General features: G+C 35.3%; 1 protein-coding gene and 1 pseudogene across 1 annotated transcript; both read left to right on the top strand.

Annotated features, from left to right (window-relative positions):
• LOC111987010 (vacuolar-processing enzyme alpha-isozyme-like) overlaps window positions 1–21,606 on the top strand; it is a 75,003-nt pseudogene that overhangs the window by 21,837 nt on the left and 31,560 nt on the right.
• On the top strand, window positions 187–6,126 carry LOC111986992 (glycine dehydrogenase (decarboxylating), mitochondrial-like). Its single transcript, XM_065772847.1, is given in 18 exon segments — window positions 187–553; window positions 556–671; window positions 961–1,118; window positions 1,120–1,204; window positions 1,286–1,363; window positions 1,452–1,482; window positions 1,485–1,555; window positions 1,632–1,823; window positions 1,954–2,079; window positions 2,677–2,862; window positions 2,983–3,096; window positions 3,447–3,599; window positions 3,957–4,145; window positions 4,479–4,556; window positions 4,636–4,761; window positions 4,850–4,948; window positions 5,192–5,306; window positions 5,656–6,126. Coding segments are annotated over 18 exon segments (2,208 nt in total). The 5' UTR covers window positions 187–396; the 3' UTR covers window positions 5,790–6,126.

Genomic DNA, 21,606 nt, shown 5'->3' with positions numbered 1-21,606 from the left:
ATTCTGGTGGATTAAAAACAGTTGGGGTAAGGGATGGGGAGATGACGGTTTTGGAAGAATATACAGGGAATGTGATGCAATTCACCCTAGAACTGGTCAGAGAAACTTCAATCTACTCACTGAAGTAATGGCATGTGGGGCTGTTAAGGAGAAAGTACTTACTTGAGAGATAGAGTTTGTTAGGGTGCCAATAATTGCCACCCTCAAACAATTGATATTTGTAAGACTAGAGCTGATGGTTTTGATCTTAAAGTAGTTATCGTAGATCTTAAGGATATCAATTACAAATCTGGGGATGTGTGTGGTGTTTTGGTTTAGTACCTCGGGATTGAGGGCGAGATTTTGGATTATGTGGAGTTTATTAAGAATGCTCATGGTCATGGGGTCAAGGTTGTGATGTTGTCGGATCTATTGGCATTGTTGAAGCCACCAAGTGAATTGGGGGCTGATATTGTTGTTGGTTCTGCTCAGAGGTTTGGGGTTCCTATGGGGTATGGAGGTCCTCATGCCGCGTTTTTGGCCACATCACAAGAGTACAAGAGGATGATGCAAGGAGAATCATTGGTGTAAGTGTTGATTCTTCAGGGAAGCCTGCTCTGCGAATGGCGATGCAGACAAGGGAGCAGCATATCTGTAGGGATAAGGCTACAAGCAATATTTGCACTGCTCAGGTACTAGACTATTTCTAACACTGATTAGTCTGTTGAGGATTTATAGCTGACCCCAAAGTTTTGGGTCTAAGGCTTAGTTGTTATTGCTGTTTTATTACTTTTGTAATAAGTTTAATAGAGCTGCTTATATGGATATTTGAAAATCTTGTGAATCATTATGTTTTTGACAATTATGAATTATGTAACTGCGGTCCAGCTCAATTTTTTTGTTGGGCCTAATTCTGAAATAGGTGTCTTAGTGTTCAAGGAGTTCGCTTTCTAGTTTGAATATCTGTCCTGTTTTATCTAGGCACTGCTTGCAAATATGGCTACTATGTATGCTGTTTATCATGGACCTGAAGGCCTTAAATCCATTGCACAATGGGTTCATGGTCCTGCTGGGGCATTTTCACTTGGACTGAAGAAGCTTGGGACTGGGGAAGTTCAAGGCCTTCCCTTCTTTGACACTGAAGGTTAAGGTTGCTGATGCACATGCAATTGCTGATGCTGCTTACAAGAGTGAAATAAATTTGAGAATTGCAGACCAGAACACCGTAAGTGAGATTTTGTAAGTAAACCAATTAGTTGGCTATAGGTCTATGTGGTGAGATTAATTGGGTCTATATGCATTTCAGATAACTGTTTCTCTTGATGAGACAACCACCTTGGAGGATGTTGATAAACTTCTCAAAGTTTTTGCTGGTGGCAAGCCTGTGAGTCTCATTAGTTTTACATGGTGATGGTGTTTCCAATCAATTAGGATTTTCATCCACCTGACTTAGACGTGTGGTAAATTTTCAGGTTCCATTTACTAATGCATCTCTTGCACCGGAGGGGAGACTTTGATTCCCTCTGGGCTAGTAAGGGAGAGCTCATATCTCACCCATCCAATCTTTAACACGTATATCCCCCTCAAGAAATTTGAACTCTGCAAAGTTTACATTTCATAACCAACCCTGACTGTTCTTTGCTCTTTATTAGGATACAGAGCATGAGCTGCTTAGATACATTCATAAGTTACAATCAAAGGATCTCTCTCTATGCCACAACATGATTCCATTGGGATCGTTTACTATGAAATTGAATGCAACAAGTGAGATGATGCCAGTAACATGGCCTGGCTTTACTGACATTCACCCTTTTGCCCCAACTGAACAGTCTCAGGGTTATCAGGTAGTTACAAATGGTGACTTGCCAAGATAAGTTCCAATTGTTTTCTTTGCCCAAAATTTTTGGTTTTATGTTGTTTCTTCTTTGTATAAACAGGCGGGTTTACATTATTCTCGTAATGAATGGTTTCCAGGAAATGTTCAAAGATTTGGGCGAACTATTGTGTACCATCACTGGCTTTGACTCTTTTTCCTTGCAACCTAATGCTGGTGTGGCTGGAGAGTATGCTGGCTCGATGGTTATCCGGGCATATCATTTGGTATGGTAACATTGGCCAAATTTAAATAGTGTTTTCTTTCGATTGTAGTAAAGAAAGTAGGCGGCATTTGACGCCTTCTCCTTAAGGCTCGCTTTGTTGCAAACATAAAGTAATCACCTCAACTTGAAGCCTGGAATCTTAATATGATGATTTGTATGCTCCTATAGTGCCTTGTGCACATGAGGCAGATGTTAAAGTTTGAGTTTCGATTTCTCTCTCTCAGAGTGGAAAATATCATTTGCAAACAAAGAAGGATTAACCTTTGGGTGATTACAGTTTCTTCTCATTCGCTACTTAGAATAAGGATTTTCATGGTAGATATTGAAGGTATTCAAGCTTTCTAGGAATTTTTCTTCACATTTTCTGTGATGATGCTGATGATTAAAATCTGCAGCATGTGGGTGTGTTTGTCTGCATAAATATATAATGGAATAGCATTTTGTTCCTCAAATATGTAAACGAATGGAAGCAAGTCTAAATTGCAGTATTTTCTTGCCATAAATCTAGAAGTCCTCAGATCGTCACTCCGTTTCAAAAACAATATGACATTGTATTAGTCTTATTTTGTCAAAAGCTGATGCTGAATGAACATTGTAGGCAAGAGGGGACCATCATCACAATATGTGCATTATACCTGTTTCAGCACATGGGACAAATCCTGCTAGTGTTGCCATGTGTGGAATGAAAATTGTCTCTGTTGGAACTGATGCCAAGGGAAACATCAACATTGAAGAATTAAGGAAGGCTGCTGAAGCTAATAGGGACAACCTCTCTGCTCTTATGGTAATTTCATTTTGCATCCTATGCTGGGAATCTGCTTTTGTCATTTGACAAAATTAAAGGAGATGGAGGTGGAGATTTAATTCAATATTGACAGTCTTTTAATTTTGGTTGACATGATAGGTCACATATCCTTCAACTCATGGAGTCTATGAAGAAGGTATTGATGAGATATGTAAGATAATTCATGACAATGGAGGTCAAGTATACATGAATGGGGCTAACATGAATGCACAGGTCAGCTATTTGCCCCATCTTCCTTTGTTTCCTTCATATGTTAATTGTATTCATTGAGCACGTAATCTAGTAAAATCAACTAATGGCTTTTACCTTATAATCAAATGGTTTACTAAAATATATAGCTGTAGGGCATTTGTGTGTGTGTTGGCTGATTTTTTGATTCTTTAATTTATATTCCTTGGGTTTAAGTAGATAATTTTTGTGTCATTTGATTTTTTGCTCTTTAAATACATATCTACATATTGTTGTAGTGGAAACTTCAGTTTCTATTTATGCATTTCATTTTTCCTGGCATTTCTTTTCAATTTAATTTCACATTAAATCTAAAAAACCTTTGGTCCTTATAGGTGGGACTGACAAGCCCTGGTTGGATTGGAGCTGATGTTTTCTATCTCCATCTCCATAAAACATTTTGCATTCCTCATGGAGGAGGCGGTCCTGGTATGGGTCCTATTGGTGTGAAGAAACACTTGGCACCATTTTTGCCATTGCATCCTGTGGTAATTGCTCTTTTCATTGAGTAATTTTATATGTGAATATGATTCCATTTAATTACATGTTAGGTTTATATATGTGTCAAGTGCATGTAGCTTCTATTGACAGATTAGTTTCATTCTCATCCATCTTTCATTTCTTCATGATCCATCGTGTAATTCTAATTGTATTGGAACTGACAGCCTCACACACAACACACGCATGAACAATCAGAGTATAACCCACTTCGGTTAGTACTGTTGCATGATGGTGATGATTACTTGCATGCTCTGCCACTACTATGTCTTTTATCATTATTGATTCTTTTCTGGCAAGTGTTTTTCTTATTCAATCATTAATTTCATCCTGCTTTTACTTTTAAGGTACCCACTGGTGGAATACCTGCTCCTGACAAGTCTCACCCTCTTGGTACCATTTCTGCTGCCCCTTGGGGCTCTGCACTTATTTTGCCAATATCATACACATATATGGCCATGATGGGGTCAAATGGTCTCACTGAAGCATCAAAAATAGCTATTCTGAATGCAAATTACATGGCAAAGCGTTTGGAGGTTCCTGCTTCTTTCTTTACACTTGCTTTATCTTTTGAAAATCCATTCACTACTATAGAAGTAGGTAGGTGCCATGCTCTAGTCATGCTTCTATCTTCGGAAAAGAAGAATAACATGGACTTCATTGTTTGTCCTAGCTAGTCCCACGATAATGTGGGTACATGTTTGCACTTGAATAAGAAGTTTGACCTGTGCATTGCACTCACATGTGGTTTTCCTGGCTAACCAACTTTGAGGTTTTGAGTTATTTCTCCCTTCTGAAGCTGAAGTCTCAATGATGTTTGTCCTGGTGTTCTTAATATTGTTTCCGTATTTTGCTTTGCCTTTTTGCAGAACTATTACCCCATTCTTTTCCGTGGTGTCAATGGAACAGTTGCCCATGAATTAATTGTTGATTTAAGAGGCTTCAAGGTAGTTTTGTTCAATTCTAGGTTATATTTTGCCTACTGTTTCCATTTTTGGGAGCAATTGTAACCAATTATTGTTGCAGAATACTGCTGGGATAGAGCCTGAAGATATTGCCAAGTGTTTAATGGACTACGGATTTCATGGACCAACAATGTTATGGCCAGTTCCAGGCACACTTATGATTGAACCCACTGAAAGTGAAAGCAAGGTATGCCCTTTGGGAGTCCTTCCACTTAACAAACCCTCCTCATCCTGTTTCTTTGTTCTATTTTAAGTAAATTTAAAATTATTTGCAGGCCGAGTTAGACAGGTTTTATGATGCTCTTATTTCCATTAGAGAAGAAATTGCTCAGATTGAGAATGGAAAAGCAGACGTCCACAACAATGTCCTGAAGGTGAAATGACTATTCTTTTTCCTCACTTTGGCCATTCACATAAGATATTGTTAAATTGATTGCTGTCCTTGCTCAAGAATTCATGTGTCCAACTTTGACTAGTCTATTGAGGATCCATAACTGACCTCAAAAATTTTGGGACAAAGTTGTGGCTGTTGCTGTCCTTGCACAGTTATGGACACATGTTTAAAAATAATCCAATTGTGAACTTTTAAAGCAATTATCTAAAAAAATGTTATGCAGGGAGCTCCTCATCCACCATCCCTGCTCATGGGAGATGCATGGACAAAACCATATTCTTGGAATATGCAGCCTTCCCAGTGCTTGGCTTCGTGTTGGAAGTTCTGGCCTACTACAGGTATCCATATCCATCTTCATCTAAATTTATAGTTTTGGATGTTATATGTTGCCTTGATACCCCATCTCTTAATTGTGCTTTTCATTAAACCATTGTTCTTTCAGACTGATCTGTTGTTTATAATTGAGGAACTTAACGTTTCTTTTATCAATTAAGCTTGCAATATTACAATCATTCAAGCACCACATGCATTTTAATCATTGATACGAGATCTACTCTACTTAGTCCATGATTATTCGCAAGATGCAAATGCTACAAATTGTGACAAACCTTGAATACTTTAATGCGTTTCTAGTCTATGCCTGCTTAATTTTACCTAACATTGAGTTCTTTTGCACTGTTATATCAGGGCGTGTGGATAATGTGTATGGTGACCGCAACCTTGTCTGCACCTTTCTCCCAGCATCACATGTTGAACAAGCACAGCGGCAGCCACTGCCTAGTCCTCCTCATCATGCTTCTTGCTGCAAGGCTTCTCTATGAAACCGTTCACATCTCCCTCTCATTGTATATAAATATTTCCTTGATTAAGTCTTTCACAGCTGGTGACATTCATTTTCCTAATACCATATTGATAATGATCAGCTGTTTTAATAACAATTGTTACTGATTGCAACCAAAATGTTGTAATTATAATTTACTTCATTCTCCCTCCTCTTTTGGGTCTTAGCTAATATTAAACAGAAGCTAAATGCTCAACCTATGTTAATGCTACTTGTAATTCATAGTTCCCAAAGCCAAGTATTGGCATGGATAAGATACTAATCTACTGCTCCCGAGTTTTTAATTAGAATAAAAAGAGGAAGAGTGTCTAAACGAACTATAGCTAGTGTTGGTGGCTGAATCTATTTGGATCCTCTGCCAATAGGCTCTGCTTTGATAGAATATTCTATAAGGTATAAACGACTCGTCACCAAAAAGCAGCAAAAAAATTAATAAAAAAATGTTGCTCAAAAAAACACTTGAGATTGGACCATCTGTCCAAACTCAACTCCTCTTTACCAAACATAGGGTTATCTTGAAGCTCAAGCATCACATCTGCACTTTGTGCCTTCAAATATCTTTAACTGAAATGGTTGTATATTTGGCAATTTTTTTTTTAAATTTAAATTTTATTTTAATAATTTGCTAACAATTAGGGTGGGGGGATTTGAACTTGGGCGATCCCATCCCCAAGCCTATAGTTTACTTTGTTAAGTTTTAAACTTTAAGTGTTTAATTTGTTAATTTTGAAATTATAATGATTAGAATGTATCAAAACTATAGGATATATATATTTGCAACTTTTATGGTTGTAGTCCCATCACAGAGTATACATACACTAAAATGTCTAAATATTAGAATATTCACTTTAGACGAGAGTTGAACAAATGTTTAAACCTTTATGTTCTTCAGAGTATTCATTCTCTCGTCGCTTCCATTCTAATTCCTCTATACAATCAGAGCCACCACCACCTTGGATGTTGTCATACCACTGCACTACCAATACCACCACCACCTTGGATGCTATCATACCACTGCACTACCACCATTACGACATTATTGCCATCACCACTACAAGAACTATATCAATAAAAATAAAAAAAATTAATTGTTTTTTATGCAAATCAAATGGCAACAAATCTTCGAACTCATTAATGTCATAGTTTTTATCAAATACAATAAATCAAGTTGTTTTCCATAAAAAAAAAAAGTTTTTAATAAAATAATTTTCCCTAAACAAATATTTTATATATAGCAACATTTTTTTTTATCAAATAAAATAAATCAAGTTGTTTTCCATAAAAATATTTTTAATAAAATAAATTTTCCCTAAACAAATATTTTATCTATACCAACATTTTTTTTTTATAAAAATAATCACCATTATTTACAATACAACACATTATTTATTCTTTCTCTCTCATTCTTTTTGTTCAACAACAATCACAACACCACCCTCTCCGACCATCAACACCACCAAAAAAAAAAAAAGCAACCCATGGAGGCAAACCTAAACCTAGACCCACGGCAAACCTACACCCACACCCATGATAGCAAACCCAGACCAGTAAACCCACCCCTTCACCACCCATGGCTCCACCATCATCAATCACCACACCACCACCACCACACCACCACCAAAATGCTTCAGCTTAACTGCTTCAGCCTTTCATCATACACATTACACAATTAGAAAACCCAAACATATTTCAGCTAGGGGTGGCAATTCGAGTTCACGTGTCGGGTTTGTGTTAGGTTGAGTTGTGAGTATTATATTATATGGGTCAACATGAACCCGACCCATTTAGTAAACGGGTCAGGATTCCTCAACCTTAACACGACTTGTTTATTAAACGAGTAACTCGACACGACATGTTTAACCCATTTAATTAGCAGGTTATATTAGGGTCGACACAAATGACCTATTTATTAACCTATTTAATTAATGGGTAGGGGTAGCAATTTGTGTTCATGTGTCGGGTTTGTGTCAGATTGAGTTGAGAGAATTATATTATATGGGTCAACACGAACCCGACCCATTTAGTAAACGGGTCAGGATTCCTCAACCTTAACACAATTTGTTTATTAAACGGGTAACTCGACACGACACGTTTAACCCGTTTAATTAGCAGGTCATATTAGGGTCGACACAAATGACCTATTTATTAACCTATTTAATTAATGGGTAGGGGTGGCAATTTGTGTTCATGTGTCGGGTTTGTGTCAGGCTGAGTTGTGAGTATTATATTATATGGGTCAACACGAACCCGACCCATTTAGTAAACTAGTCAGGATTCCTCAACCCTAACACGACATGTTTATTAAACGGGTAAATTGACACGACACGTTTAACCCATTTAATTAGCAGGTCATATTAGGGTCGACACAAATGACCTATTTATTAACCTGTTTAATTAATGGGTCATAACTAACTTGAATAACCTGTTTGATTAATATGTCATGTCTAACTTGAATAACCTGTTTGATTAATATGTCATGTCTAACTTGAATAACCTATTATCAATTCCCATATATCTCTTTCAAAAAAAAAAAAAAAAAAAAATCTCATATATCTAAAATTATATTATTACCATAAATCAAGTAATAAACATTCCATTACAACTTAAAAAAAAAAAAAAAAAAAAAATCTCATATATCTAAAATTATATTATTACCATAAATCAAGTAATAAACATTCCATTACAACTTACCATCATAAATCTAGTAATAATAATAAAAGAAAATAATTCTTTTCTTCCTTCAAAATCAAATTACTAGTCCAAAAGGTTCCAATCCATTCTATCAAATTCAATAATATGTCAAAGTTCCATAATAAAATATATTAAAAAAAACAAATTTTTACATGGCATCCAAGTGCCATATCAAAAGCTAAAAGAAATCATAGTTTAAGATTAGAAAACCAAAATGATTACATGGCATATCAAAATATGCATGATGGCAAAATTTAAGTCCAACTAAAAGACATCCAAATTAAGAGATTGTATTAAAAGAGATTGAGGGTTCCATTGAAGAGGTGCCTTCTTTGTGCTCATTCTTATTCAACATACATTCAAATGGCACTTCAAATTTCCAATACCATATACTCCAACAACAATATAATCCTTTCCACACTTTTTACATTTGCAAATAGGCTTTTCTCCATCTTTCGTAGGAAGCATCCGAAAGAAATGGCAAACACTTGAAGTCCTCCTCCTTTTGTTGTTTTTATTATTTGTCTTAGTCTTAGACTTAGACTTCTTTGGCGGAGGAAGTTCAGCCCGTTCATCAAGTTTATCTTTTAAGTCAATGTCTTCACCTTCATTTTTAGTGTCAATACGCTACATCTCATCTTTTTCCATCTAGAAAAATTTAAAGAGAAATTATTAAGTAGAAAATTAGTAATTCTAAGATGACAGAAACAAATAAACTTGAAAAGAAATCATAAATCATGACAAATAACTTTAAATCAACAAAAAAGAAACAAGTCTATTATTAGTAACAAATAGTTAACAGTATAGTGATTAAAAAAAAAAAAAAAAGGATCTTCAATTATTTTATCTTAAGAGGACAAAAACAAAAAAACTAGAAAAGTAATCATAGACATAGAGCAAGACCCAATTATTTTAAAATCAACATTAAAAAAAAATAGATCTAATATTAGTACTAAACAATCAACATGATAGTTTAACACAAACAAGTTTATTTCATAAAAATAAAACAAAGATTCGTTAAAGTTTGAAATGTGGCAGACATTCATCTAATAAGACAAGAGAAAGTCATGTGATGAGAAACAGGTGTATGGCTGTGGAATTTTTTTGTTTAAAAAATATAAAATATCTCATGCTCTAATCTCGGGGGAATGTGCAGAATAATCATGGGTAAGAGGAGTATTTGGTTAGTTAGACAAGGCGCGAAACTATAAAGGAAACCAGGCATCTCGAGTTTTAGAAAATCGAGATCCTTTTCATAAATCTCGAGTTTTAGAAACTCGAGTTCCATGCAAAAAAAATTTTAGTTTTATCGCCCCTATAGTGGCGTTTTTAAGTCTTATAGTGACGTTTTAAAGCCCTATAGCGGCGTTTTCCTGCAAAATTTTTTCGTAAGTGTTCAATACCAGGTTCAGTGAGCCCTATAGTGGCGTTTTTATGCCCTATAGTGACGTTTTAAAGCCCTATAGTGGCGTTTTCTGAACTCGAGTTTTTAAAACTCGATTTTCACTTGGATTTTTTTTACATATCAAGTCTAAAAAACTTGATTTTTATCTTGGAACTCGAGTTTTAGACACTCGAGATGCTAGTTTTTAAAATTCTTTTGCAACGTGACAACTAACTAAATTTTTTAATATTTATTGTTATTTAGAAAAAAAATTCCTCTAATCTCTTCCCCCAAACAGATAACACAAACACACCACAATTCTCTTAGTCTTTTCAGTTCATCTCCTTCCCCGCTTTTCAGTCTCTTTTTTGTTTTTCCTTTATGAGAATCTCACTTCTCAGTCTCTGTTACAAAAAATAGAACCGAGCAAGTCTCCCCTCCCATTTCAGTTCTCTTTCTAAGCAAGCTGATCTAGCAATGACAAATCTAATATCTAAGGCTTGAGCTTTTGGCAATGATAGAACAGTTCACTCTGTTTTTTTGAACTAAAATAATTCATGAATTTCAACTTGGAAAAGTAACAATTTTTTTGCAAAAGTGGTGTGTAAAATTGTAAATGAGTGTGAGAAATAGACGTTGTTCATATACCTTGCAAGTTGATTCGTCTGTTGAAAGCTGAAGAAAGAGGTGAACTGGTGAAGCTGTGAACCCGTGAAGGAGAAGAGTGTTAAACTTGATGAGATCAATCTCAATGCTGGTGATGCTAGGACTAATGCTAGTGCTGTGGAAGATAAGTCCAGAATTGATACCAGTGCAGTGAAAGGCAAGACCACGATCCCAAGGGCAGAGCATGAGGTAATGGACATGAGCTACTTAATGGAGACAATAGAAGCCATACCTTACCATGACTTATTTATACACAGTTATGAGGAATTGCTGCCACGTGGCTTGGCGAGATAAGGTTGTGATATAAATTCTTGTAATCATAGGTAGTTGTAGTATAAGCTTGTAACCACTTTTCCCTTCAAAAGTGGAAATTAGTTTTTTCTTTAGTTTTTTTAGATAGCTCTTGTATATAAATAGCTAGGCGATTGTTTTTTATTCATTCTAGAAAGTTGTATTGCTCCGTCTTCTTCAATAAAACACAAAGTTTTATTTAGAGAGAGCCTTCATCTTTTTACAAAGAGAGAGCAGAGAGGCAGCTACGGTTTTGAGGAGGAGATGGTAGTGGAGGCAGCTAGGGATTTGAAGGGAAGATAGAGTAGAGGGTTGAGAGACATGGGAACGGCTAGAATTTTGATTTTAAATAATGTAGAATCTGTAGATAAGAAAGAGGAGTGGTTGGAGTATTGAGGAGAAGAAGAAAAGTCAGAGAGTTAAGGCTGATGATAAAAACGAAGAGACAGAGTGAGAGAGGCGTGACTGAGATCTGGTAGTGAGGGAGGAGAATAAGAGAATAGGTAACCTTAGGACACCCTTTCTAAATAACTGTAATACGGTAATTATTTTGTTAGTTGGCCAGTTATGAAAGAATATATAATATTAGCATCTCGAGTTTACAAAACTCGAGATTTGATATAGATCTCGAGTTTTTAAAACTCGTTTTTGTTGTTTTTCAATTACTGACCTGGACAAAGTTTTCCACGTGGATAGTGTGTTTTAAAAACTCGCTATAGACTCTCAAGTTTTTAAAACTCGCTTTCTGTTTAACATTTACGCACTTTTTTAACCTCTTAAAACGGCACTCTCACTCTCTCAGACTCCACTCTCCACTCTCTCACTCTAAAATTTCAAACTCTCTCAGACTCCACTCTCTCACTCTAAAATTTCAAACTCACTCACTCGCAGTCCCAAATCACCCTGTGCTCTCAGTCTCCACGGGCTCTCTTCTGCGTTGTTTGTTGTCTTCGTTCATCTCGCTTTCTTCGTTCTTCGTTCTTCCTTTGTTCATTCTTCAGCTCGCTTGCTAGGTAAAAGTTCTCTGTTCCTCTTTTGCTGAATTTATTTTATAGATTTGGGCTTTTTGCATGGTGGGTTACACATTGTTGCTACTGTTGTTTTTGTTTCTGGGTTGTGGATTTACTTGGGTTTTCAGTTGCTTTTGATACATGCCCATTTGGGTTTTGTTTGAAATTGCTTTATATTTGTAGACATAGATGTCATTGAAATCAGAATTTCGTTTTGGTGGGATTGAGAATAAATGGATTAAGGAGTTTTCTTTATTTTGTTTGTCATTCAAGAATCAAGATTGTGTTTATGGGCTTTTAATAAAAATTCAAATTTTAATTTTCTGTAGTGATAAAAAGCTGAATGGGTATTCCTTGCTATGTGTGTTGTTGGATGGCCATATAGGAATAAGAAAAAGGTGAAATGAGAGGATATTTTGTGTGCAGTTCGTATAATGTCTTGAATTCCTTAGCAAGACAAAGAATTTGAGTAATGTTGATAATACCAACCGGTCCTGAATTAGGAAGTATAATTGTAACTAAGGCCATAGAAATAAAAGTTCCATCATGCTCGGAAAACTCTGCATAACTTATTAACAAAGAGTCAAATTTTTTTATAAGGACCATTACATATTGCTATTATGAATATTCGTTTACATTTCACAAAAAATATGACAACTCTAGTAATTAATGCTATTCATGACAAAATTTATATTGGGAAGAGCAATACCCTTGTGGTATTCCTCTCCTTTAAACTCACTTTCTTTAGATGTTTTTTGTAACTCTTAGTGGCTGATCTAGGATGTCCTCTCACAATTGATACCTGCAAATTCATTGAAAGATGTTACACAAACAAGTTATTCCCTCCATTCTATCCCAGAATGTCTACTAACAAAAATTATCTTTCAGAGATAAAAGGCTAGTGTGCTTGCCATAGCGTGCTTGCCATAACCCTTGACCCAAAGCTCTAGCTTAGGTGGTAAGAATTCAATCTATTAGTTGAAATGCCAACATCATTGAACATATTATATACTATGTAGTATAATTTCTGCGTTACACATTGTGCTTGTGTCAAGTAGATGCCCCATCCTTATGCCATGTGAACAGTTTTTTTACCTCATTATTTTTCAGACTTTTGATTGTTGTACAACAAGCTTTTACCATGTGACTCACTATAAGTATTGTTAGAATTATTAAGATAGTTTGCTCTAGGTGAAATCCTATTGCTAAAGGCAGGCACTACTCCAATTAAAATTTTGTTGCCAAAAGTTTCAAACATTTCAGGCGTGTGTTGAAAATTCGCATCCATATCATTTCTCATGTCATATTGTGCTAAATACTACAATACAACATATTGAGGCTGTAATATGCCTCATTTCAATCCTATGCTATACAGGATTGACACACTTTAAGATCCAAGACTTAAAACATGATAGGATGTCAAGAACAAACTCGATGTCTTTTTTCCCAGCTCAAATTGCCAAAATCTTGACTCCCTTGTATCATTAATTTTAATGGATATGTTGGTCTTCCTAGTGTGATGAAACCCATACGCCAGTCTGCTACCTATAAATATTATTAGGGTGGGTGGATGCTAACAATAATACTATATGCAATTGAAAAAATAGCCACTGGAATTTCAAGTGAGCTACAAATGCATCATAATAGTAAGGCTTGAGTATAAACATCTTAGATAACCCAATCAAACCCCATCTTCTAGCACAAACATTTAACATTGTTTTTGTTTTTAATTTTAAATAAAGGCTATACCCAATATCTTTTTAGTCAAACAATTAGTGTGGGCTTTGTGGACTTTAATTTTTAGACTTCAGGTATTAGTGAGGATGTGGTTGTTTGTACTAGCCCATATTTGTTTAGGGGGGAGGGGGTGGTTTACACAATATCCTTATTAAAATTAAATTCATATTTTTTTATATGTTGGAAAAATGTTGGTTCTCACTCATAGTCAGCCAAGAGGCTTGGATATTAGAAAAACTAGTCTTATAATTTCAGCACATTTATTATGATTCCATCTCACAGTTACTTACTAGAACAATTGCACTACTTAATTGTTTGGAAGATAAGATGTTCTCCGGCTAGAAGTTTAAGCTTGTCAAGTTGGTTTAAATCATTGAAGAACTTAAACTCTCTTTGTGGATCTTTGTCATGCTCAATTGAATAAGCTAGTGACCCTATTGAATCTATACATGCTTCAATTTTAGATGAATTATATCTATTATTTTCTTTGCCCCTTCCTTTGCCCTCACACTATTAATGATCTCACAATAGCACTCTTTGCAGTATGGAGCCTCGGATTGATGAGGGGTCATAGATCTTGCAGCCTGGTCCTAGTGATGAGTCATTGTTGACGCGACAACGACATCATCGATCAGATGCCATTTGGAATGGCGAGGTGAAATATCTAGTTCTAACAACTGCTTTAATTTTTACGTTATTTTTGACTTTTAGTTAGCAAGTTCTTTCAAAATTGTATTTGTAGTTCTAATAACTGCTATAATTTTTATTGATTTTACAGGACCCGGGCCCACTTATGTGTCGTGGTCGCACTAAGGAGATGGCAAACATTCAAATGTGCGATAATCGGGTAATTGACATTATCAAGTTGCTAAGGCTTGAAGGATTGTTTAGGGCCCCTTCCAGAGAGATAGATAATTGTCTTATAACGGCCCTAGTTGAGCGATGGCGACTAGAGACTCATACGTTCCATCTTCCACATAGTGAGATGTCGATCACCCTACAAGATGTGGAGGTCATTTTCGGACTTCCTATAGACGGTGAGGTCTTGGTTGGGCCGACTGCTGTGTTAGTTGGAAGTTGGAGCACTCTTTGCATGGAGTTGCTTGGTTTTACTCCGGTGGATGACAACAAAACTTTGGTGGGGAAAAGACTTCTCATCAACCGCCTTGTTGAGGCCATTGCAGCGCCATTGCCTCATGACGCAACAGAGATTCAGATACACAAGTATGCTCGGTGTTATATTTTAGCGCTACTAAGGGATAAGCTTTTTATGGACAAGTCGGGAGATAGGGTGCATCTGATGTTTTTGGAGCAACTGCGGAACTTGCGTGATCTGCCACAGTATAGTTGGGGCAGTGGTTGCTTGGCCTGGTTGTATCGAGAGTTGTGTCGGGCAAGTGAGAAAGGGGCATCGCAGATTGGTGGGGCGTGCACGTTGGTCCAGTATTAGGCATGGGCAAGGTTGCCATTCTTGTGCCCGAGGATAGAGCCTGCACCTGGATGTGATTATGGCCCGTGGCCATATGCTCCACTTGCCGTTAAGTAAGTATTTTTTTGATATTTAGTGTGTTATGCAATGTACTCTTCTTAGTAACTAAGTAGCTACTTATCTTATGTTATTCGCTCGTAACTATAGGTGGGTGCGGGTGCCAGGCTCGAAGAGTAGGCCATCCGAGATGGCCTTGGTCGTCTATCGTGAGCAATTAGTTACAATGCAGCCGAACCAGGTAATAATATTCAAAAATTTTGTTTGGTTATGTTAATTTTCCTTAAGAATATGATTGCTTCATACTTCATCATCATCATCATCATCACCATTGGCATGAACATCATCATCCTCTACATGTGTAGAATACTCATATTGAGCATCCGGAACCGTAACTTGTAAGCTTGTGGTTGTTTGTTGGATATCCTCTTGCCAGACTGCACGCGGCTCCAACTGTATGTATAACTCAATGTTAGTTACTTCAATTAATCTCTCCAACTTGTCAAACATGATCTTTACATGTTTGTCTATTTCTATCGCCATATACTTGTAATTAATCCGATGCTTCAAGATTTCATTTGGCATACGATAAGTAATTTGTATGTTGTGCACAACAGGATTCTCACACAACTCTTCCATGACAAGCTTCTTCAATTCATCAAGGGTCTTCAACCTATGATCAATTTGAGTATAATAGGTCTTTGTACCCGGCCCTTCAAATGGCAATCCCTTGTTCGCATTGGCATTCTTAAGCGAACCACCGTGGTATAGGATTATATCAATTTCAGGCATTGTGAACCTGTTCAAGTCAAGTTATTGTGTTAGTTAAATCACATAATCTGAACCATGATTGCATAAAAAACAACTATAAACTCAGCCTTATTGACTTATAAACCTAAATTTTGTCATGCTTTTTGTTTCTGATTTGATGCTATGTTATCATACTTTGTTCAATTTAAAAGTGAACACAATATGTGATTGCTTAATTCAAGAAATTTGAGGACTGTGTCATATACCAATTTCTGCTATTTGCATTGTTAGTATATTCTGCACTTATTTGTGCTGGTTTGCTAGACCATTATAGGAGCAGTTGGTGATTAGTTCTTTGGTATAAGGGTAATGTTAAGTTCTTGGTAGTTCAGAAATTTAACAAGGAAGGAATGAGGATTGAGGAAGAAAGTCATAGTTACTTCAAGGGTAACCAACCTTCTAACCAAAGAAAGAAAAACATAGGCACAAACTTGGGTTAATTCTCTGGATAACCTCTAATTGATCATCTTAGCAGCTTATATACAATGCAATCTCTGCTTAACCAATTCCCACCCAAAAGCTAACTAACTAACTAACTAGCTGCATTTCAGCTTAATAGCTTAACTGACTAGCTGCATTACTGTAACTAGCTGTATTACTGTGCTAACAATACTACCATACAATACAACACATGGTAGCTTCAGTACATACAGCTAGTATCCTAACAGGTAACCAAGAATTCCAATAGGCTATTCCAGTTACAGACCTAAAGACAGATTATTTTATACAGTATTATTTCACAATCTAAACCATTTTATTTAGTTAGTTTCAAAACTAATCTATTAGGCTAGATTTATGATGAGAAGGATCCTCTTGATATGATAAAAAATTCCTAAGGTTCCATATATTCTCTCCCCATTCGTACATATTCTGTTTTGTTAGATTTCTTTCTCAATTCTTCTTTTTTATGTTGTTTTTAGCTCCAAAAGATTGTACTAACTTTGTATTTAGTATGTTATTTGAAGAATTTACATATTAGGTTATGTAGAGCTAGATGAGATTTTTACCATTTCTTTTTATGGGCAAATAAATACTCAAAAAATTAAGACTACCAACACAAAGTTCTATAAACGTTGCATAATGGAAAATTAACTAAGTTATGTCAACTATCTACAAAATAAATACTCAAACTCTTTAACCCACACCCATAGACTATTACCCAACTACAATGACAATCAAATTATGCAAACCCTTACCTGAGATATGAATTTGATGAGAAGGAAGAGCAGTGAGAGAGGCAGTGTGGTGAGTGAGAGTGAGAGGCAATGTGGTGTGAGAGTTATGGGTGAGTCAGAGTTAGTGAGGGTGAGAGTTAGTGAGGCTGAGAGACTTAGTGAGGATGCTCTGTTTTGGGTGAGACGGCTGTGTGTCTGTGAGCTTGTGTTATACGGGTGTGTTAAGCGAGTGATGTTTTTAATAGTATGCGCAGTAGAACTCGAGTCTATAAGACTCGAGTTCCTTGAAATCTTTCATTAAATATGGTCTTAAGGTGGAACATGTAATTTCCAACAAAACTCGAGTTTTAAATACTCGATATTCGAAAAACGAGTTTTCAAAACTCGAGATCTAGGTGTGTCATTCTGTCCAAGTCAGCAGTACAAAAAGCAGAAAGCGAGTTTTTGAAACTCGATTTTTTATTGTAAATCTCGAGTTTTAGAAACTCGAGATGCTAGTTTTCTTTTTTCTTCCGTGCGTTGCCTAACTTACTACATACTTATCCCTTACACTGTTACTCTGCCCATTCCCCCGGTAACCTTATATACCTAGGTTTATAAGGGTAATTTGGTAAAATTACCTTTATAAGCTAATCGGGTCAAATAGGTTCACATGTTGAACACGAACATGACTTGTTTAGCCTCAATCCATGACCTGTTTATAAATGGGTTAGTTGTGTCGAGTTAGTGGGTCGTGTTAAATTTTGCTACTCTTAATTTCAACGGGCCCCCAGCCATTGATGAACGCAGAGGAACTCATGAAGCTCTTTGATTATTGTTGGTTCAAGGATCAAATCTTCACAAAACAACTGAATCTAACAAAGCCATCAAGTTTTGAAGCAAACCCAGAAAACAAAATCCCAGAAAAACCATCAAAACTTGCGATTTCACGCATCAGAACCAGAAAATGACCCACTCGATCAACCACCACGCCGAACCTAAACCTACAACTACACCGATCCATGTCACCGCCGTCAACCAGAGAGAGAGAAAGCAAGCCACGTCGCCGCTGTCAGCCAGGCCGATCTGCAAGTGGCTCGCCGTGGTGTGGTGGCTATGGGTTTTGGGTCTGAAGAGAGAAGGAAGAGAGCAGAGAAATAACACGCCAGAGAGAGAGAGAGAGAGAGAGAGAGAGAGAGAGAGAGAGAGAGAGAGAACCAATTCTAACTTTTTTAGTAAAAAGTAGGAGAGCGAGAGAATTAAATATTATTATTTAAGTTTAGAATTGTGCTACAATGCAATTCTAAAGGTAGAATTGCATTGTAGCACTATTGTAAAAAAATTTGCAATAGTTAAATTTTAGAAGCCCGGATACAGCTTGCTTTTTGTGTGAAAATTGTAAAATTACTTTAGATATGGCATTTAGCATGCCCAGTGCAGATGCTCTATGGTTTCCTGTCCAACCGTTGTGCGGACTCACTTGCTAAGGGTGGATGCTACCTCTTAGAGGATTTTGTTGTTTTAGAGCTTCCCCCTAATGATAGTTTTTATGTAATGCTTAATTCGGAAGCTTCTGGTTTGTATTCTCTAAGGTTTTCAGCCAATACTTCGCCTTTTTTGGCTAGCTAATGCTTAATATATTTCCCTTTTAACCAAAAAAAAATTGAAAAGAATAATAGAATGTAATCTTGACAAGCACAAACGTGATTCGTCCCATTCAGTACAACTTACATGTTATCCATAATTGCCGTACACCTCTAAATCCTTTTTGTTTTTCCTTAAAGGCCATTGTCAAGCAATAAATAAAATGGATAATTCATATATTTTATATCTCTTTAAAATATTTTTAGAATTCATATAAATACAATAACCATTAGCTGTGGACTTTGTGTGACAGAATTGAAGGGAAGAAATTATAAAATCAAAACAAAAATGGAAGGTATAGTCAATTCAAAAGACAATTCACAACTCACAATTTCCATCCAAAAAAAAAAAAAAAATTCACAACTCACTATATGCTTTCTCTACTAGACTACTATGTATAGCCATACATCTTAATTTTTCCACATACAACCTTGGATGTGATACTTCATACTACACAACCCTTTTTTTTTTTTTTTGGGCATACCTAACATCACCTCCCCCCTCATCTTTTTCTTTTTCTCGTTTGGTTTCCCCTTTTAATGCATCTCCATGACTAAAAATGCACCAATAACTTTAGGAATGCAAAAAATTTCATGATGTTTAAAGTGACATGTTGTGTTTTGTGCTACTAAGAATGATATGGGTTGTGTTAACAGACAACTTACTAAAAATGATATGAGGTTGCGTTAACGGGCACTTTACGGTGCCTGTTGACAACAACTTTTTTTGGCAATTTTTTTTGTCTTTTTTGTAGTTTTATGTCATTTTTTTCAACTTTCTAAGCTATGGGGTTAGCTTTATAGAGAGAAAAAATATATTAAAATAAACTGTGGGGCTACTTTTATGTCTTTTTCTTTCATTTATCTAACTTTTTTATTAAGTGGGACCCACATTGGGAAAACAATTTCTCAAATGATATTAATGGTTGATTTTATGTGAAAGTGATATTATTCAAATCAAAATCCGTCACATCAACAATTGTAAAAGTTGTTATGTGCCGAACAATAATTCAAAATTGTACCTCTCAAGTTTTGCTTATGTATAAATTTTTTCCTAAATGATAAAGGAGGAGATTATGAAGTTTATTAAGATGAGCTTGGTTGCTTGCATGAAGTTTATTAATATTGTGTTAATAATTTCATAAAGAAAATATTGTGTTAATTTGGTATAAATTTAAGTTGAGAATTGAAAATTTTTTAGAGTTACCAAAAAGTATAGATGATCGGTTGACTTATATTGTATTTGTATGGGTTTGAATAGTTAGAGTTTGATTAGTTTTAAATTTAAATTTAGTACTATGACTAATATGAGTTTAGCATGGCATAACTTAAGTTCATTATTATTGTGGGTGGTTGTCATATTTTGAGTTCTTAAAAGTTAAAACGAGGTGACCATAACTTACCTTATTTCATCAAAGGAAACTCCAAATGCCACTAAATGAAATGTTGATACTTTTTTGTAATAATGTTAAGATATGTTCACGTCTTACATGCTTTTGGTTATGGTGGTAAAAACTAAAAACTAAAAAGTTAGGCAATTAGATGTAGATATGAAGCCCAGCCCAGCCATACCACATACTGCCCAAATTCAGACCCAACTTCCAAGTAAGCCCAAAAAAGGATTCTTATTTCTCAAGAAGATAAAACTTAAGTACAATTTCTTAAAAGTGGTAACCTTCCCAATTGATTTCAACTACTTGATTGTATTGATCAATAAAATTTAGTTTTCATCGAAAAAATTCACATTGTATTAACCATATAATTGATTTAAATTGGAAAATCGAAATTACAACATATAAGAACATGTTTGATCTCACCAAACTGCTTAATGAAGTGCGACTTGGTGGAACCCAGACTAAGCAAAATATAGAATTATGTCATGGGTGCGGAAAATACAAATCATAAACAAAAAGAGTTGATAGGCCTCACTTGCCATAAAATTTCAGTCTCATACATTCTAAATTAGTCTTACTCAGATGTTCACAATCATAGCATTCATTTCGGACCTCAAGTATGCTATACGTATTTGTTTTAATTTATTCAGAATATCTTGGCAGGACAAAATTTTTCTCCTCAATGCCTAATTTTGATATGCACCTATGCATATCGATTGCAGTGGTGTTGGTAGTGAATATGAGTTTAAAAATGATCCCGCGCATTGCGCGGGTTAAACTAGTGTTTAACCAAAAGCTGAAGCGTGACTTTTATTGTTGCTGAGTTCCTGTTGCACCACCTCATCGCCACGTCATTCACCACATAATTATTATTTATTATTTATTCCTTTTATTTTTTTACAAAAAAAAAAATATATAAATAGATTATTAACTTTACATGTTCATCTTTGTCATTTTTAACATCTATATATATATATATATATTTTTTTTTTTTTCCAATTTTCCTATAATTTTTTTTACATATACTTATTTTTTAAATATTTACACTTTAAGTTGATAAATTTTTGTGTTTTTAAGAACTCTAATTTAGGTCGATACGATTTAGTTTTGTGTTTTACGCTATTATTATTATTATTTTGCTCTTTGATTGTTAAATTTTATCCGATTACATTATAAAAAATTAAAAATAGTAGATAAAAATAAAATAGTATTACATTATATAGCATAATTTGGATAATTTAATGTTTATTGTTATATCTTTTAATTTTTCTTTTTTTTTTTCTTTCTTTTCCATTTTACTCAATATTGAAATTCAACCACATCCTCCTTATCATTAAATTATTTATATTTTCTCACTCTTTTTGTTTTAAAAAAAAATGTAATATTTTACTTAAATTCAAATAAAAGAAAATTGTGCTCATCAAATTGTACTCATTTTTTTTTTAACATTTACACTTTTTCCAACCTTTCTCCTTCTCTTTACCTTTTCATCTCCCCAAACATTCTACCTTGATATCACTCTTCCTCTTTC

Source organism: Quercus suber, unplaced genomic scaffold (assembly GCF_002906115.3).
Source record: "Quercus suber isolate HL8 unplaced genomic scaffold, Cork oak 2.0 scaffold_65, whole genome shotgun sequence".
In the NCBI taxonomy this organism is placed as follows: Eukaryota; Viridiplantae; Streptophyta; class Magnoliopsida; order Fagales; family Fagaceae; genus Quercus; species Quercus suber.
This window is presented reverse-complemented; position numbering and strand designations above follow the sequence as displayed.